The sequence below is a fragment of the Gilbertella persicaria genome, assembly GCF_025201335.1.
Source record: "Gilbertella persicaria strain CBS 190.32 chromosome Unknown B0P05scaffold_10, whole genome shotgun sequence".
Classification (NCBI taxonomy): Eukaryota; Fungi; Mucoromycota; class Mucoromycetes; order Mucorales; family Choanephoraceae; genus Gilbertella; species Gilbertella persicaria.
Genome location: NW_026251971.1, coordinates 238,889 through 254,871, shown reverse-complemented (window position 1 = coordinate 254,871; position 15,983 = coordinate 238,889). Strand labels below are relative to the sequence as shown.

Here is a 15,983-nt window from a genome sequence, read left to right as displayed (position 1 = left end):
TATCTTGTCTCTACTAGCTTAAAGATCAAGCAGTAGTATATGCATAGTTGTCTTTCCAAGACATGTATTCAGTAACTACTGTTATTCTATAAATTCAATGTCTATCTTGTTGAAATACTCATTGCATAGCTGTCTCTTCTATATTATATATATATCCTGATATTTATACGCACAACATAACATAGCATAGCAGTAATTTGCATAAAAGTCAATACTCTTTTATCTATAAGATCAGTTTCTCTGATATTGAATAGATTGTAGCAAATCAGAAAGTTATTGTCCAGCTATACACAACCATACAAAAGAAAAAAACATCTTTCTTTGTTCAACTACTGAAACAATGTGATAATGACTAGAGGAATTAAGAACGATTATTTCTCTTACAGCAACACATAAATAAAGAGAATAAATAAACATGTCTATGACCAGAAGCAATCGACGATAAAGACATATCTTCAAACATAATCACAGAATGTTCTTTCTCATACATGTCATTGTAGTGTGTCAATAGTTCGAAATCAAACAGATTATCTAACATGTTAGCATTCTCTGCTATCTTGAACAACAAAGAATCATCTTCCAAGTACATTGTCGCTGCTTGATCTGTAAACATGAGTACAATCCAACATATCCATGTATAATTTACTCGAGATAAAAGCAACTTTGGATTTATCCAATTTGTTTCCATTGGCTGATACAACTATAATAATACTTAGCAACGTCTTGGGTCGATTGTCAATTACTCTCACTAGCATTGCTCATTCTGCATCATCCAAGGTGCCGGTCAATATGTCTGTATATTGATGTTTGAAGAACATCGAAAGACGTAAACTTGGATTTGATTTTGATAGGCATGATGAAGAAAGGAGGCATCGCCAAGATCAAGATAGCAAGGTTAACAAAATATATATGAAAGTCCAAGAGTCATGATAAAAGAGAAAATGATTGAGTAAGACTTTCTCCCCTTATGCTTCTTTTATACCATAACTATAGGACAATCAAACACATCTTTTTTCAGTAGTAAGAAAAGAGACAATACTAACAGAATACAATGAAGTACTCTGTTACAAAACGGTTACATATAGTAAACAAAGCAAAGATTCAATACAAATTTTGGTCTGTGCATAAAAAAGAATGGCTAGGTTTGATAGAATATCAATTTTTAATGCCAAAGCAAGTCATTCATCAGAAAGAGGGGAGTGATAAAATCCAAAAAAGGCAACAGGGGGTGATGTATAATGCTCCAATTTAATTTCTCTTGAATAAATATTTTTCTTCTTCCATGCCAATGTAAGTCGTTTGTTTTACACAGACACACACATATATATGTATATATGAAACACGTGTTCATAACAAAATAAAGTAAACACATTGAACTGTTAACAAAGCAAGACCTTGCAGTTCAACTAGAGTCTTGTCGGCTACTTGAAATAAAACGTATCTGCAAGACAATAGTAAAAGACGACTCGCTATTCAAGCAACTCGGTCTTGACTTTTTGCGCTACCTTTTAAACTCTAAAAAAATAATAGACACTCAAAAATTAGAAACTATTCATGATTGCTACTTGGAACGATTATCAGATAAAGAAATATGCTATTTGATTTTCATATTTCTTTTAAAGATTCGATATGAACAACTTCATTTAGCAGATATTCAAGCCTACAAACTATTTATTGAAACACTGCCTCATTGCGCTCCTTCAACACAGACAGCATGGCGGCAGGCAATGGAAGCCTTTACAGAAAAAGAAAAACTGCAAGTAACATACGATGATATGATTCAAGATTATCTTTATTCGGGTGTTTATCCAAATGCTACAGGGTCAACAAAGTAATATATATATATATATATAGGATAGATGGATTATTTTATACACATCGAGCCCTTATTCATACCCTTTTTCTTTTTTGTAGGTTTGCTCTATTCAATGTATTGTATGGATCAGAATTTGAGCCACTGCAAGTAAATCAATTTCAGTTCTCAACTGCTTTTACAAAATATCTCCCATTGATTCATTCTTCAGAACAGAGACGCAGGCTTGCATTGAATACAACTTTTATTGAAAGTCAGTTAGATGTAAGTGATTGAATACTTTGAAAAAGCTCATTGTAAAATAGAGAATGCAACTTGATGTGCCCACAATGGAGTGCAATCTAATACATGAAATCAGTTTTGATAATTATGATGAATTTGAAACTATGTTTAGAGAATGCCTTGTGTTGTTGGAATCAAGCCATTTTCTATATATGACAACTATTGTGTTTGCAATCATTCAGCTATTCAAATATGCTCAGCTACATTATGATGTCCAAGTAAGTAAAATATATATATATATATAGATAACAGTATTGATAAATCATATGATTAGCCTTTGGTTGAACTATGTCAGGCAACATGGTTTGGGAGATATCATCAGTTACTTTACGAGTATGCTTTCGAATCAGAAACCGATAGAATACACCAAAGACTGTGTCGATTAGCAGTTTGTTATATGCAATTTAAACGTGTGCTCTCTTTTCCACATACTCCATTCCCTGTTGCCATATGGGATCAACACTACCTTGAACGATCCATTTATCTTTCTTCTATTAACCAATTCAACAAAACCAACCAAGACGTATTAAGACTTGTTGAGAAAATCGTCTTTACTACGACTGCATAACTTTTTTATTTCTAGCATCATTCAAATAAACGCCATTCAAATAAACAAGAGGACCATGCTGTGTATGCTTTGGATCTAAGAGATCAGATAAACCAAGCCTCCAAGAATCTTTAAAAGAACCATACATATCATATCCATTCTTGTACCAGCAAGAAGCTACACCACCATGAAGTTGGCCTACAATACGATGGTGGGCATCAAATAAGGGTGATCCTGAACTACCTGACTCTGTTGTGCCATATGTCCATCTTTCTACTTTCCAATGATCATTTTCTGGACATTCATCCCAACAAGAAGGTAATAAATGACCGTCGTACATGGAAATCTTTTTAAAATCACCACTGGGATGATGAATACCAGTTAAAGGAGGATGAGGTTCAGGCTCAGTTGTCCAACCTGAGAGATAAACATCATAACTATCTGGAATAGGTTCTTTCACTTCAAATAAAGCAAAATCAGAGACGTTAGAACCACCTATATGTAGAAAATGTACATTAGAATAATCATCATCATAGCCTATGTATTACCTAACCAAACAAGTCCATGAAGTATATCAGGTGACCTATTTAACTGGTTAAGGGTGCGACAAGACTGTCTTTGATAGTTCAGTAGTACCATGTCTGTTGCTGGATTGGAGGTGTCTGTAAGGCAGTGATAAGCCTAGTTTTTGTCATCAATATCTCTTCTCTATGGATACAAACGACCTACTGTCAATAAAAGTTGTCTTCCATCTTGCTCAACATTGTTGATAAATGCACCTGTACAGTATTTTTGATTTTCATCTGTAAGCAAGACAACAACTGAGCTTGCTTCTTTAGACCAACCTGTGCTCATAGCATCACACGCATAATCTATATTACATTTACCAGAATGTCTATTTCGAGAAATAACGCGTTGATTTGAGCCAGGAAAAGACAAACTTTTCAAAAAAGGCACTTGGCGATACCCATAAACAACACGACTTAAATATATCTTTGGTAATGGATAAAGAAAAGGCGATGTATATTCGAGAAATAGAGTGTTTCCTGCCATAGGTTTTGTAGCAAACCTGGTCTTTTGAGAGGTAAGGATCTATGAAATGCCGTCAATATATATATTAAACAACACATCTTTCTCCTTCTCTAACCTGCTGTCGATCATTTTGATTAAAAATGTCTACTCTTGCACCCTTTGGTATCCATAACTGGTCGAAAATAAAACTCAGTGATAATGCACCTGAGCTATGGATTTTGATTCGCCATTGCCAAACTGTCTCTTGCGACAATAGTGGCAACTCGTTTGTGATAGAGACAGGTATTGATAATCCAAATCGGTATGGTTTAAGAGTCTCGGTGGTATTTTGCGTAATCAAAGGCTGAGGTATATCATATGTTCGAATGTCATCAATTAGCAATTCCCCAGAGACAAACGTAAGTGCAAGTAAAATAAAAAACAAAGTATGAGTCATGCGTAGTGAAAAAGAAAAAAAAAAAAACGAAAAAAAAGGGAAAGACTACTTATCCCATTCATTCTGTGCTACCCATAGCAAACAGTTTCATCATGGCCATAATTGAATTATACACCATTTGTATACTTTTTTGCTGAATTGGATTACAAAGTATAGATCAAAGAACTGATTTTATATTTGAAATGTCCACAATAAAAATACTTTCTCAATAAATCATAATTGTGGTGTTGTAATACCAAACGGCCAAGTTTACCAAGAAAACTCAGCCTCGTTTCATGCCAAGGCCATATTCTGACTATAAATATGAATTGCATAATCACTTTTTTGATTCACTGTCATTAAACAATGGTTCGTGTTGCTGTATTCGGTGGATCTAAAGGTTGTTCTCGTGCTATGGTCGTTCAAGGCTTAGAAAAAAATCAACATCAATTCAAGTTATTGATTCGTAATCCAGATACAATGGAATTTACGGAAGAACAGAAATCGAAATTAACCATCGTAAAGGGAGATGCTTTGGACCCCGTTACTGTTAGACAAACTGTGCAAGATACAGATGTGATTGTGTTCTCAGTTGGCAGTGCATTTGATATGAAGACAAGAAAGATGGTCAGTCCTGGTTTATGTTATGATTCAATGAAGGTTTTGTTGGATGTTCTTAAGGAGATGGATCAACGACCTAAGCGTCTGGTGGTTGTCTCTACAACAGGCTTGGATGGAATGAAAGAAGTGCCTTACCTGTTTTGGCCCATGTACCGATACTTGCTACATGACCCTCATATGGACAAGGCAAAGATGGAAGAGTTAGTGGATTATCAAGACGTGATTAGTGATTGGATTATTGTACGACCTAGTTTGCTTACTGATGGTAAATTAGTGGGCAAATACAGAGCCGAAGTTGGGATTTCAGGATACACAATCAGCAGACAAGATGTTGGCCATTTCTTATTAAATCAGTGTATTGAGCTTGATACATTTATAAGAAAAAAGGTGGTTGTTACTTTTTAATAAATATTTTAAATAAATCAGCCTACAGTAGCCCATTGTTTTGAGGTATTGTAAAATGTAAATAACATGACTGCACTACCAAAACCAATCAATATGATGTCTATTATCTTTTTTGTGCCTTTTGTGCTTGGTAATGCTAAATGAAAAAGAGGCGGAAAAATAAGACTTAAAGGACCTACAATAGGTAAAAGATGAGCGACCTAATTCAGCTATACAAAATAGCACTTACAACAACAAACAGATCCAATTAAACTGATAAACTTGTCCAAATCATTAGCCCCAGTCCAGGCAACCAAGGTCCCAACTATCACAACAGAAGCTCTTAGTGCATTCTTTTGCCATTTAATGCCCATATTATGTTTGCCAGTTCGTTCACCAAACAAGGCTTGCTCAATAATACGAATGGTAGGGAACAAGGTAAGGGCGTTTGATAACAAGACAGCAATAGCATAACCCAATTGTACAGAATTAGGAATTATTCCAGGTGGCAGGTTTAACAAGGCAACCGTCTTTATATTCTCACCAAAAGCGACATAACCTAAAGTACCTACAGCACATAAAGTAGAAGCCACAAGGATCATAACAAAGGTCAAAACAGCAGGAAATTTTTCGGGTTTCTCCATAGAATCTCGGATAGGAATGATAAGGCCTATATAGAGAGACAGAGTAATGAGAAACATGATTATTGTCATCTGTTCTGCTTTTACCAATGCCTTCAAATGAATAAACAGCTGTACCAATAAAGACGGAATAATGAGCGGAATTGAAGATCCAATGAATGCCTGGACCTGTTTGAGGTTCTCCTTGCTTAAAGATTTCAATGCAATCAAATGCTAATAAGGCTATTAAACCGCCAACGATCAAGGCATCAGACAAAAGCGCTGTTGGTGATAATTTAGCAATGTTTCGAATCAATACAAGAGGTATAAGTAGGATAGCTAACATGACAAACACAACCGCATTGTTTAGATGGATTTGATTGTTACTTAGTGCTCTTACAGCTTCAGTGATATTTTCTACAATGAAAATAGAACCACCGCACATGAAGCCCATCTATAAATACATGTCAGTTTATCCACTACCTTTTTCTTTTCTTTTTTTCTTTTCTTTTTTTTCTTTTCTTTTACCTGCGATATAGCAATTGAAAACAAGACAACTCGTCTCATCCAATGACCATATAAATGACCACCCATGTCACCATAACTACCCGTTAAATGCTCTTTACAGTCCAGCAACAGCAAGAAACAATAAAGTGAAATGCCACCCATAAACCACATGGTAACAATAGAAAACAAAAGCCCTCCATTGGAAAATGCTTTTGGCAAAAATAAAATACCACTTCCAATAAATGCTTTAAACAGTAAAAAGATGGTCTTGACAACATTGGCTTTCTTGCTCTTGACTTCTTTCTTTTTATGTGCTTTTTGCTGAGTTGGTAATAATGCTGTTGATTCTTCATCTTCTTCATCTTCTTCTGTATCGGACAAGTCTTCACCTGCAAATTGATTCATATAAGAGGCAATGGCCAAATACTCTAAAAAGTGACGTGTAGGCTTGGAATCAAAATGATTGATCTTTGGAGAGAGGCCGGTGGTTTGATAGTTAGTTCTTGTAGAAGAACAAACTGAGTCAGGACGAAATAGTTCTTGAAAAGCAGACGATTCGTCAATTTCTTGGTGTTTTTGAGCCAATTTATGTTGTTGATGAACATGGAAACGTCTAAATCCACCTGGTTTGTCCAGGTTCTCAAATTCATTCACAGAATTGCTGCTACTAATGGCAGGTGGTACGTCTTTCAAATTGGTCATTGATTTCGTACGACGAGCACTGGGTGAGGATGCCATGACAAGGCTATTAGCATGTGTATAGATATCATGTGTGATAGCAGCACCAGGTAAATGGTATGGTACTGGTATTTCTGTCTCAAGAATAGGTGGTGAGTTTCTTGTAGCTTCGTCTATAATCAAATTGTCATTTTCGCTGCCGTCAACCAAGTGTTGTTGCACTAGACTTGCAATTTTTTCGTCAGGTATGGAACTATTGTTCATTAGAGAATATAACGAGGAAGGGAGAAAGAAAAAGAGAAAAAAAGAATTATTTATACAAAAAAAGCTTAGATCTTTCGGCTTCTCAATTTTTTTTCCTTCAAGAAGTCTGTAATGCAAACTCTAAATTTTTGAAGGAGATGCATTGCAACATTTTTATCTTTGGGACACATTTCATGTAACGTATGATTTTCAGGTACAAGTGCATATCTAGAGCCTTTTTATGGCTCTCCAAATAAAGAAGTAGAAAGAGCTAATGTGCTATAAGCTCATCAAGCAGTACATAAGGTCATAGACTGTGATCTTATTGTTCAAATCAATAAAAAGGTTAAAAACTTGCATATTGCCTTCCAAAGATCATTTTTGTACGAAACTCCGGTATTTGTTAAATGTACGATGACAAAATGGCGTGTTTTTAGCATATATACCACCCTCAGAACTGCTTCCAATTCAGAAAAAAAAAATAGTATGGAATGTATAATACTTGACATACTGTAAAAATATACATTAGAAGGGATAATGAACGCATAAAAATAAAGTAAAGCCCTGCTTAAAAATTACCTCAAAAGTACTTGTCTTAATTCTCCTATGCAACAATATACAAAAGAACTTTTAAATAGCTCCATTTTCATGCAATCACAATTTGAGAGCGAGGCAGTAACTTCATACTAATACAGAAAAGATGCATCTATCACTATAAAGTATGTTAAAAGCACTTGATTCTAAAAAAAAAAAAGACATGGTAAGAAATGGTATGCTTTGACCAGACTTGAGTATCAGTGTTTGCTTATCATAGTCAAGTGAATCAACAGAAGAACAAACACATTTCTTCACTCTAGCTTGCCTTGTCAAGAAATAGGAGGCATATCACGTGATGACAGGGAATAAATGTCCACTTTCAGAGCAAGAGATTAGGACTTTCTTTAAAATCGCAAGATGTCAAAGTTAGAAAAAATGAGCTCAGAGGAGCATATCAACATAAGCAAGAAAATGTTTTATGGAGGTTTTGCTTTCTTGCCTTTGCTATGGCTTGTCAATTTCCTATATTTCTTTAAAACAAGTCGGAAACCTGACGCACCTAAAGAACTAAAGCGATGTAAGACATGTAGATCTTGATTTGTGTTAATACTTTATAGATATATATATGTCGCTAGGCGGTAGTATTGTTTGGTTTATTATACTAACTACTTGGTATGGCTTATTCGTGAACAAAAGAGTGGACTGGGGTATTAGTGCGGATCGTATTACAGTAGTTATACCCAAAGGATTGTAATTGGTGCCTTTTTTGTTGATTTGTTTATATGCTATATGCCTTTCTATCCATTTCTATTTCGCTCCCTCTTTCCTTCTCTTTTTATCATTTGTTCTTTCTCTTCTCTCTCTTAACTTTCACGCTTCATATCAATAAATACATGGCTGTTTGCTATTTTTGTGGTTCAAGTATGTACATCAGTATATTATGTCAATTTCATTCACCTTTTTTTTTTTTTTTTTTTTTTTTTGAAATAGCCAAGCACAAATCCAGTGATTGTGTAAGTAATCCATAAAATAAACCCATTCAAGTTTGCTTATCTATCTATATTACAGCCGCATTATGTTGCTGACATTCTGAACAGACTCTATTTCTCTTTCTTCATATCATTGGCAACAACAACAACAAACAAGGTGGCGTCCAAATGAGTCTTACAAAAAAAAAACATTGCCACACAGAAAAAAAAGAAGAATTAGCGTTTCATTTAATAAAAAGCAACGATAATTGCTGCATGATTCGACCTCAAACAAAATATTACATAAACAGACAATTAAGTTTATTTAAGCCGAAGCTTGTGTTAAATAAGGCGCGAAATCTTCTTGAGTGACTGGAATAGGTGCATCTGCACTTGCAATGTTACATTGATGAAACACTCTTTCATCAGTATCCTTAAGTGAACCGACGACTGAATGAAGAACACCACGGTTATGGAAAATAACAAAATCACCATCCTTCCATTCATGAGCATAGACGTTTTCAGGACTAATGGCTGGTCGTTGCATCTTGTATAACAAATCTCTTACTTTTTCTAGGTCATTCATTGGTTTGCCATCGATTATCAAATCTTCAACGGCAGCGGGATGAACTTGGAAATGGATTTTACCTGTCACGGGGTTCTTCCACAACTAAACAAAGGTTACAACACAATGCCGACAAAACGTTTTATGTTACCATTGGATAAACCTTGATGTCTTCTTCGTTGATTTCAGGTAATTCTTCTTTGCTGAGTTCTTTACCTTCAGAGACCATACCCAGGCCAGTAGAACGGGCTTTGGCTTTAGACATCCATAAATAAGGGTGTGCAGCATACTTGACTTGAGTCTTAAATGCGAGTTCCTTAAGGTCTTGGGGTAAGATTTCAAAGGCTTTTTGGCCAGAAATGACTGCATAGATCATTAGTCACTGTCGATATGCATTATGCGTGTGTCTATATAACTTACATGCAGTAGTGCCCAATTGAACTTCAAGCTGATCATCTGTGCCATCATCGTATCGAACAATTTCTCGTCTGGATTCCTAAAAATAAATTAGAAAAAAAAGTTTTTTTCTACAAACTTGCTGACTTACAGGATTCTTACGACCAAATAAGGTGGTTATTTTAGGAGGATTGAGTTTGTACAGAGCAGCATCCATATGCCAACGATAAAAGCGGGTTTGACCAGCATCCATTTGCTCCTTTGTCAAACAATCTTTATGAAATACAGTGTGACTAGGGTGAGTTAATTTGCGCTCCTCAATGCCAAAGTGGTTCTTAACAACACCGTTTCCTAACAACTGAACTTGAGGCACTTCAGGTAAAGGTGAAATATCACGAGCAATGACAGACTGGTTCGCACGATGCATGGAGCCATGACCATAAAGATCAATGTTTTGTGGATCAAAGCGCTTTGTTAATTCGTATTGTGTTTGGGGTCTGACATGGCCCTGATTTCTAACACAAACAACTTGATATGTATACACAGCTTCAAATAGTTTATCAAAATCTTCAGCTGTATAAAAAAGGATGTTGAATATATTGCAACGAATTAATCCTTTTATTTACTTACGAGAAATAGCTTCCAAGTCAATGTCTTCAATAATAGCACCAAAGTCAACACCAGATTGTCGGGCTGTGGGTTCAATAGGCTTCAAAGTGAAAGGCATTTTATTTTCTTGAGGGAAAAAGAAAGAAAGAGAAGTTAAGGAGCAAAAGAAAAAATATTCATGCCCTTTTTATGCTCAATATATCATCGGAACTCTAATCCTACAAGCGTGTGTGATCTTCAAAAGAACCAATCGATGATTGAATATACACTTCTTAACACAATTATACCGTCTACAAACATACACAAGATAACTAAAAACTGTACTTTCGAAACAGCCAGCTTGCAAGATTTTCTCAGGATTATACATGGAAAACGCAAGAAAAAGAAGGAGTTTATTATGCATAAGAAAGATTTATGTTTTTTTACCACAACTAAAAAAAAAAAGGTCTCTTTACAGAAAAATCGTAGATTGTGCCTATAAAAGATATAATCGCGATAAGAAATCAAGCATAGAGACAAGGGAGATAAGAGGTTGTGTAACAAGGTGCAAAAAACATCACTTTCATGAATACTAGATAGTGTATGCTTACCAAGATTATGAAGAGATATCATGATTGCTTCTGCATAACCATTATGCAGACATCATCTGATGTCGAAATCCCGACCAGAAAAAGTAGCCAATGCCATTTGATACAGTAAGATGCATTTAAAATAAATTATCGCGATTGTCAACTTAGTAATGTTTTTATTTACATTAAGAAATATTCAGAAAAGCATAAAAGATAAAAAAGAGCTAAAACATTCTTTTTTTTTAAAGGAAAGAGCTAAACCATTCATTTAGTTTCTCCGCTTGTCTATTAGTACTGAGCACTAGTAAACAAAGGGCAGAAACATCTATCGTTGATTTAAATAAACGGAAAGAATGCACAACCAAGGAAAATCTTTATTGTATGCAATCTCAACAATCACCAAAGATAATGGTCTATTTGGTAGCAATATAGAAGCTTCTTTGTCATAAAAAAAAAGAACCCCTTTCCCTTTTTGAGTTATGCTTAGATATGTTTGACTAAATATTTAAATACTTATTTCTACATGTGATAATTTGTTTTGTATATCATATTTTAAATTTTAATTCTGGTTATTCAAGGCCATTTAACGTTTTGTTTTGTTCATTGTTTATCGTTAAACGAATTTTTTTTATTTCTAGAATTATGTGAAAAGTGTCAAAAATAGACATTATTCTCTAAATGCCTTGTAAAAAATATTAGATGAAATTCTCAATATAATTAATTTAGAATTGCTTGCTACATGCTTCAGCAATGTATACGCAGCTTTTCAGGCATTTATTCCTTCTAATATTCAAGCAAGACTGTAGAAATGATGAGCGACATACATGTCAACATCCTCGAGATTCAATATATTAAGAGTACCTACTTATCTGCATTGTAAGCGAAAAGAAGCTTGTCTGTAATAGTGTTGTGATTGACAGGCAAGTGAGACCTACATTTTGTACTACCATTAGAAATTCAAATGTAATCTGTGCGTACAAGGAGATAGGAATATCATTCAACAGCAATCCCATCTCGCCATACAACATTCTAATGACCGACCAATAAAGATAGATAATCAACGGCATGTGTAACCGTCAAGCTTTTTAGTTATAGAGTAGGAATGTACGCAATAACAAGCACAAGTTGCTTCATAAATCTGTCCTTGCAATTGTTTTCAGTGGAATTGGGCTTAAAAAATATTAACTAATGCGTAATAAAATAATCTAGAATAATAGGCTCGTGATTTATCATCAAATATCTCATATGATCTCTTTGATTCTCTCTTTCTCTTTTACCCTTCTGTACAAGAAACAAAGACGATATTAACCGGTAATGTTGTCAAAACAAGCCAAACACATTCCTATCGCAGAAAATAAATAGAAAACAGGACGGGTTCATAAAATCACATGTAAATTTGAACGCCAAAATGGACTCTCCTAAATCTTTCTACGTTGATCTGTCCGCTCAACCCCGTTATCGTATTCTTACTCCTTTTAAAGTAATGACTATATAAATTAGAAACGCTGTATTTCTTGTTCTTTTTTGTGCATGCTAAACCGGAGTTTTCCTGATAATCGATACATTTTGCATTACAGCTCCCTGAGGATAATTAAGACTGATTTTTGCTCGAGTTAGTGACAAAGACAGACAAAGTTTATTTTATGAAAAGGAGCGTCAATTTCATACTTTGTTTCCTGAGGTTTATATCGATCAAATAAAATGGAAAACAGACAAACAAAACAAAAAAAAGAGAAAGAGAGAGAGGAGAGAGTAACACCATTTACACAAAGCTTAAAATTTTTTTTGTCGTCATTTAGTGCAGCCTTTTCACCATTCAAAATATATATAAATATAAAATATGAAAACTTCATTTCTGAATCTTTTCTTCTTCTTTCTTTATCTATATGCAATCACAATATAATACTCAAGCATTTCAAATGAATTGGGATAACCAACTAAACTATCATGCTATGCCTGCTAAAGATGACATAAATTACCGCCATCAAAAACAGCAATGTCATCGAAATGAATCTCGTATGCCTCAACCTCTTTTATTGACCCCATTGCCACTCGATAATGAATTGCATCCCCTTGAGCACGCCTCAAGCATGCCTCTAGACTATTCTTCTATGACTATGTTTGACAATCCTTATTTTATCTTGGATGACAACAATATCCTACTTACAGATAGCCTAAGCCAGAGTCATAATGTGTCTCCAGTGTTTTCTAATTCTTCTCATAATCATCATGAAGAAGAAAGTGGTGGCAATACTATGGCAATATCTCCTTTGATTTTTAGCCAAGAGCAACTATTCATGGGTCCAGACCACCAGAGTGAAGAAGAATGGGAGAACAAGAAAAAGAAAAACAAAAGAGGAAAGCATACTGTGCCTAAAAGAAGACGACACACTGATGCTTCCACCTATCCTTCTTTAAAATCAAGCCATTCCAACAATACAACCCACTGCACTAACTGTAAAACAGGAAATACACCTCTGTGGCGAAGAAATCCTCAAGGACAGCCTTTATGTAATGCGTGTGGTTTATTTCTCAAGTTGCATGGCACTGTTCGGCCTTTAAGTCTGAAGACAGACGTCATTAAGAAGCGAAACAGGTCAGGATCTCAAAAGGATACATTGGATGCTAAGACAGCTCGCCGTCCTTGTCGTCGTCAACAGTCAACCAAATGTCAAAAACAAGATACAGAATCAGTTGGATCATCCTCATCTTCATCTGATACTTATGAAGATGAGCAGCTTCCAAATCATCTCGCTGCACTCTCTGCAAAAGGTCATTCGCTTTTGGACAATATGTACCATTTCTCTGCTGCTAACTCAGGAACAGACTTTATTGCTGATCATTACGGAGATCATCTTTTCACAGACTCACTAATCAGAACAAACAACGAAACAGCGTTTGATTTTTTCCTATAACTCCCGTTTTTTTTCTCTTGTATAAAGCCTCTTTAATTAAATACATATAATATAGATATATTCCATTTTTACATTCTCTTTTTGTCTATGCCTATTTTAGCATAATCGTATCATAGAAAATCAAAATCTGTCATTATTTATGGCTCTACTAGGTAGAGATTATTGCTCAAATAAATAAATAAATCTACTCATATGCTTCTCCTACATGCTTGATCTTCTCTCCCCCACCTCCTCTTTCTTCCTATTTTTATGATTATAGTTGAGTGATTCCAAGTTGCTTTATTGTTTACGGATATCCACAGTAAATAGAAGGTGGATTTATGTTATGATCTTCCCTGCAGACAGTACCCCTCATACAGTCTCGGACAACCCAATAACCAGAATTACATTGAGCAAATGAAAACTGGTCATGACATACAAGACTACCTTCTCTATCACAAGCCTGATTCGCGATAGGTAATGCACTTGGTGTAACACTGTTGCTTGTCCAAGTAATACTATCAAGAGACGATGGTAATGACTGGGTATATGTTATCACTTGGTCACTTGTAACAATACTAAACAAAATGAGCCCTTATGTAATCTATTCATATTTACCTTTCATAAGGTTGATCGATAAGTGTAGATACAACCAAGATAGTCGATGTTGTTGTCACATTTCTTTTCAGTGTAGTAGTCCAGATAGATTGAGAAGTAGAATAGACTAGATCAGGTTGAGATCCTGATAATGAACTAGACTCCAAAGCAGTAGTTGTTCCTGTGTTGATTGTGATCGGTGCAAGTTCCACAGGCGCAGTATCGTCAGTTCTAATAATAAAGTTCAATTTACCCTCTTAAATAAATAAACAATTACTCTTTGATCAATCGAGATACACCTGAAGCATAATTGGGTAATACATCAGCTGTATTAGCATATGCCTGAGAGATATCCCATACCATAACACCACCAAAGAAGGGCGAGGATTTCAAAGGGTTAATCTTATTGACTAGTTGTGTGTATGGTATATAGCCTCTGTTAGCTGCTGTGGGGCTACCTGGTATACCAACAAATAAACGTACATTCTTGTTCATTGATTTCGTCTTTGCCCAGCTCTCCCAGACATCATAATTGAAGCCATTGTCACTAACGAGATTGCAGAACTTTATCAAAAATAGAATGTTAATACATTTAAACAAATCATGATTAAAGTTTACACATACATTATTGTAGAATTGGATCCTGAAATTGGACTGTGCATTTAATGACGTGTTACCATGTCTTCATAACTTACATTACAAAATCTACCCAAGTATTGTCTAATACATCTCCTACATAGTAGTCTGGAAAAGGACATTGAGGAGCAGCAGCAATGTAATAAGCTTTTGAGTTATCGAGTTCTAACAAGAAATGTTGAATAGACTATATATGCAGACATAAAGATTTACCATAGTTTTGACGCATTTTGTTTACAAATGAGGTGTATCCCATTTTCTCACCATTCTCAATATCAAGATCAAACCCATCAACAATGGCTGTGCCAAAGGGGCGTGCAGTATCAGATTTTGCGCCGCCTCCAAATGTCTCCCATAATTCATTTGCCAAGTCTTCTCCTTCCTTGGCTGATCCCAGCCCATACGCTGGTGTCGCTCCCCCATAGACAAGATGATTTTCTTGTTTCTCTCTTGACAATACTTGATATCTTTTGGATATCGTCAGACCTGATTTTATCGTTTTCTTCTTCACTCTACCTGCTTCCATGTCTGGACAATGCAATAACTGGGTTCCTACAATAAAATGAACAAAGAGCGTAGATATATGGATAAGTTACCAGGGATAATGCCCTTACAGTCTTGACTACTATTAGCTAAATCAAATGATGTAGATCTTCCTTGCCCTATGCATATGCAAGTTTATGAGAGCTTCTTTATTCATATTATTTCCGGCTTACCAAATTGGTGTAAGAAAGAGACGACAATAATGTCCTTATCGTCATCGTCACAATAAGATGCTAGCCGCTATACATATTCTCATTAGCAAGATACAATATAGATGCATCCTATAGAACCTTCTGCCATAAAAGATGGTTTGGATCACTTGATGCGAATCCTGCAGAATTTTGACCCCTATTTTCATATTATTTCATCGTATCCTTTTCTATGTTGTCTAAAGTTACCAGTAGTAAATAACATTTGAGTTTGAAGTAGCATTGAATACACAGTGTACTTCTTGCAACACAATAAATGTCAATGACAAATAAATGAGCTTTAACATGGATACAATTTGAAGGAAAACAAAGAAATGT

At 35.2% G+C, this 15,983-nt stretch overlaps 9 protein-coding genes across 9 annotated transcripts; 5 read left to right on the top strand and 4 right to left on the bottom strand.

Annotated features, from left to right (window-relative positions):
* Positions 1–1,550: 1,550 nt before the first annotated feature.
* B0P05DRAFT_15811 (uncharacterized protein) lies at positions 1,551–3,007 on the top strand. Its single transcript, XM_051573108.1, has 4 exons — positions 1,551–1,831; positions 1,915–2,077; positions 2,119–2,313; positions 2,370–3,007. The coding sequence occupies exons 1-4, from the start codon at positions 1,728–1,730 to the stop codon at positions 2,661–2,663; spliced, it is 756 nt and encodes a 251-aa protein (XP_051437043.1). The 5' UTR covers positions 1,551–1,727; the 3' UTR covers positions 2,664–3,007.
* Positions 2,566–4,110, bottom strand: B0P05DRAFT_608104 (trypsin-like cysteine/serine peptidase domain-containing protein; the record flags this gene model as incomplete). The annotated part of the gene is made up of 4 exons (XM_051583369.1): positions 2,566–3,137; positions 3,191–3,323; positions 3,372–3,734; positions 3,790–4,110. The coding sequence occupies 4 exons, from the start codon at positions 4,108–4,110 to the stop codon at positions 2,650–2,652; spliced, it is 1,305 nt and encodes a 434-aa protein (XP_051437042.1). The 3' UTR covers positions 2,566–2,649.
* Positions 4,111–4,455: 345 nt separating this feature from the next.
* On the top strand, positions 4,456–5,059 carry B0P05DRAFT_585144 (NADH(P)-binding-domain-containing protein; the record flags this gene model as incomplete). The annotated part of the gene is made up of 2 exons (XM_051582413.1): positions 4,456–4,950; positions 4,985–5,059. The coding sequence occupies 2 exons, from the start codon at positions 4,456–4,458 to the stop codon at positions 5,057–5,059; spliced, it is 570 nt and encodes a 189-aa protein (XP_051437041.1).
* Positions 5,060–5,099: 40 nt separating this feature from the next.
* On the bottom strand, positions 5,100–7,176 carry B0P05DRAFT_595132 (transmembrane amino acid transporter protein-domain-containing protein). Its single transcript, XM_051583101.1, has 4 exons — positions 6,243–7,176; positions 5,823–6,168; positions 5,345–5,764; positions 5,100–5,290 (listed from the first exon to the last, which is right to left on the bottom strand). Exons 1-4 carry the CDS (start codon positions 7,161–7,163, stop codon positions 5,133–5,135), a joined length of 1,845 nt encoding a protein of 614 aa, XP_051437040.1. The 5' UTR covers positions 7,164–7,176; the 3' UTR covers positions 5,100–5,132.
* A 698-nt stretch (positions 7,177–7,874) lies between these two features.
* Positions 7,875–8,737, top strand: B0P05DRAFT_15713 (putative gamma-secretase subunit pen-2). Its single transcript, XM_051573102.1, has 3 exons — positions 7,875–8,256; positions 8,297–8,600; positions 8,670–8,737. Exons 1-2 carry the CDS (start codon positions 8,097–8,099, stop codon positions 8,431–8,433), a joined length of 297 nt encoding a protein of 98 aa, XP_051437039.1. The 5' UTR covers positions 7,875–8,096; the 3' UTR covers positions 8,434–8,600; positions 8,670–8,737.
* On the top strand, positions 8,369–8,848 carry B0P05DRAFT_15629 (uncharacterized protein). Its single transcript, XM_051573098.1, has one exon. It carries the CDS (start codon positions 8,462–8,464, stop codon positions 8,705–8,707), a length of 246 nt encoding a protein of 81 aa, XP_051437038.1. The 5' UTR covers positions 8,369–8,461; the 3' UTR covers positions 8,708–8,848.
* Positions 8,849–8,941: 93 nt separating this feature from the next.
* On the bottom strand, positions 8,942–10,596 carry B0P05DRAFT_532942 (uncharacterized protein). The gene is made up of 5 exons (XM_051577153.1): positions 10,239–10,596; positions 9,760–10,181; positions 9,633–9,708; positions 9,364–9,575; positions 8,942–9,317 (listed from the first exon to the last, which is right to left on the bottom strand). Exons 1-5 carry the CDS (start codon positions 10,333–10,335, stop codon positions 8,973–8,975), a joined length of 1,152 nt encoding a protein of 383 aa, XP_051437037.1. The 5' UTR covers positions 10,336–10,596; the 3' UTR covers positions 8,942–8,972.
* A 2,637-nt stretch (positions 10,597–13,233) lies between these two features.
* On the top strand, positions 13,234–13,383 carry B0P05DRAFT_439052 (uncharacterized protein; the record flags this gene model as incomplete). The annotated part of the gene is made up of 1 exon (XM_051573735.1): positions 13,234–13,383. A coding segment is annotated over one exon (150 nt), but the record flags the coding sequence as incomplete, so codon positions are not given.
* Positions 13,384–13,888: 505 nt separating this feature from the next.
* Positions 13,889–15,967, bottom strand: B0P05DRAFT_532930 (glycoside hydrolase superfamily). Its single transcript, XM_051577152.1, has 9 exons — positions 15,855–15,967; positions 15,747–15,804; positions 15,630–15,696; positions 15,510–15,575; positions 15,127–15,465; positions 14,973–15,078; positions 14,555–14,824; positions 14,299–14,508; positions 13,889–14,258 (listed from the first exon to the last, which is right to left on the bottom strand). Exons 1-9 carry the CDS (start codon positions 15,950–15,952, stop codon positions 13,988–13,990), a joined length of 1,485 nt encoding a protein of 494 aa, XP_051437035.1. The 5' UTR covers positions 15,953–15,967; the 3' UTR covers positions 13,889–13,987.
* Positions 15,968–15,983: the final 16 nt, after the last annotated feature.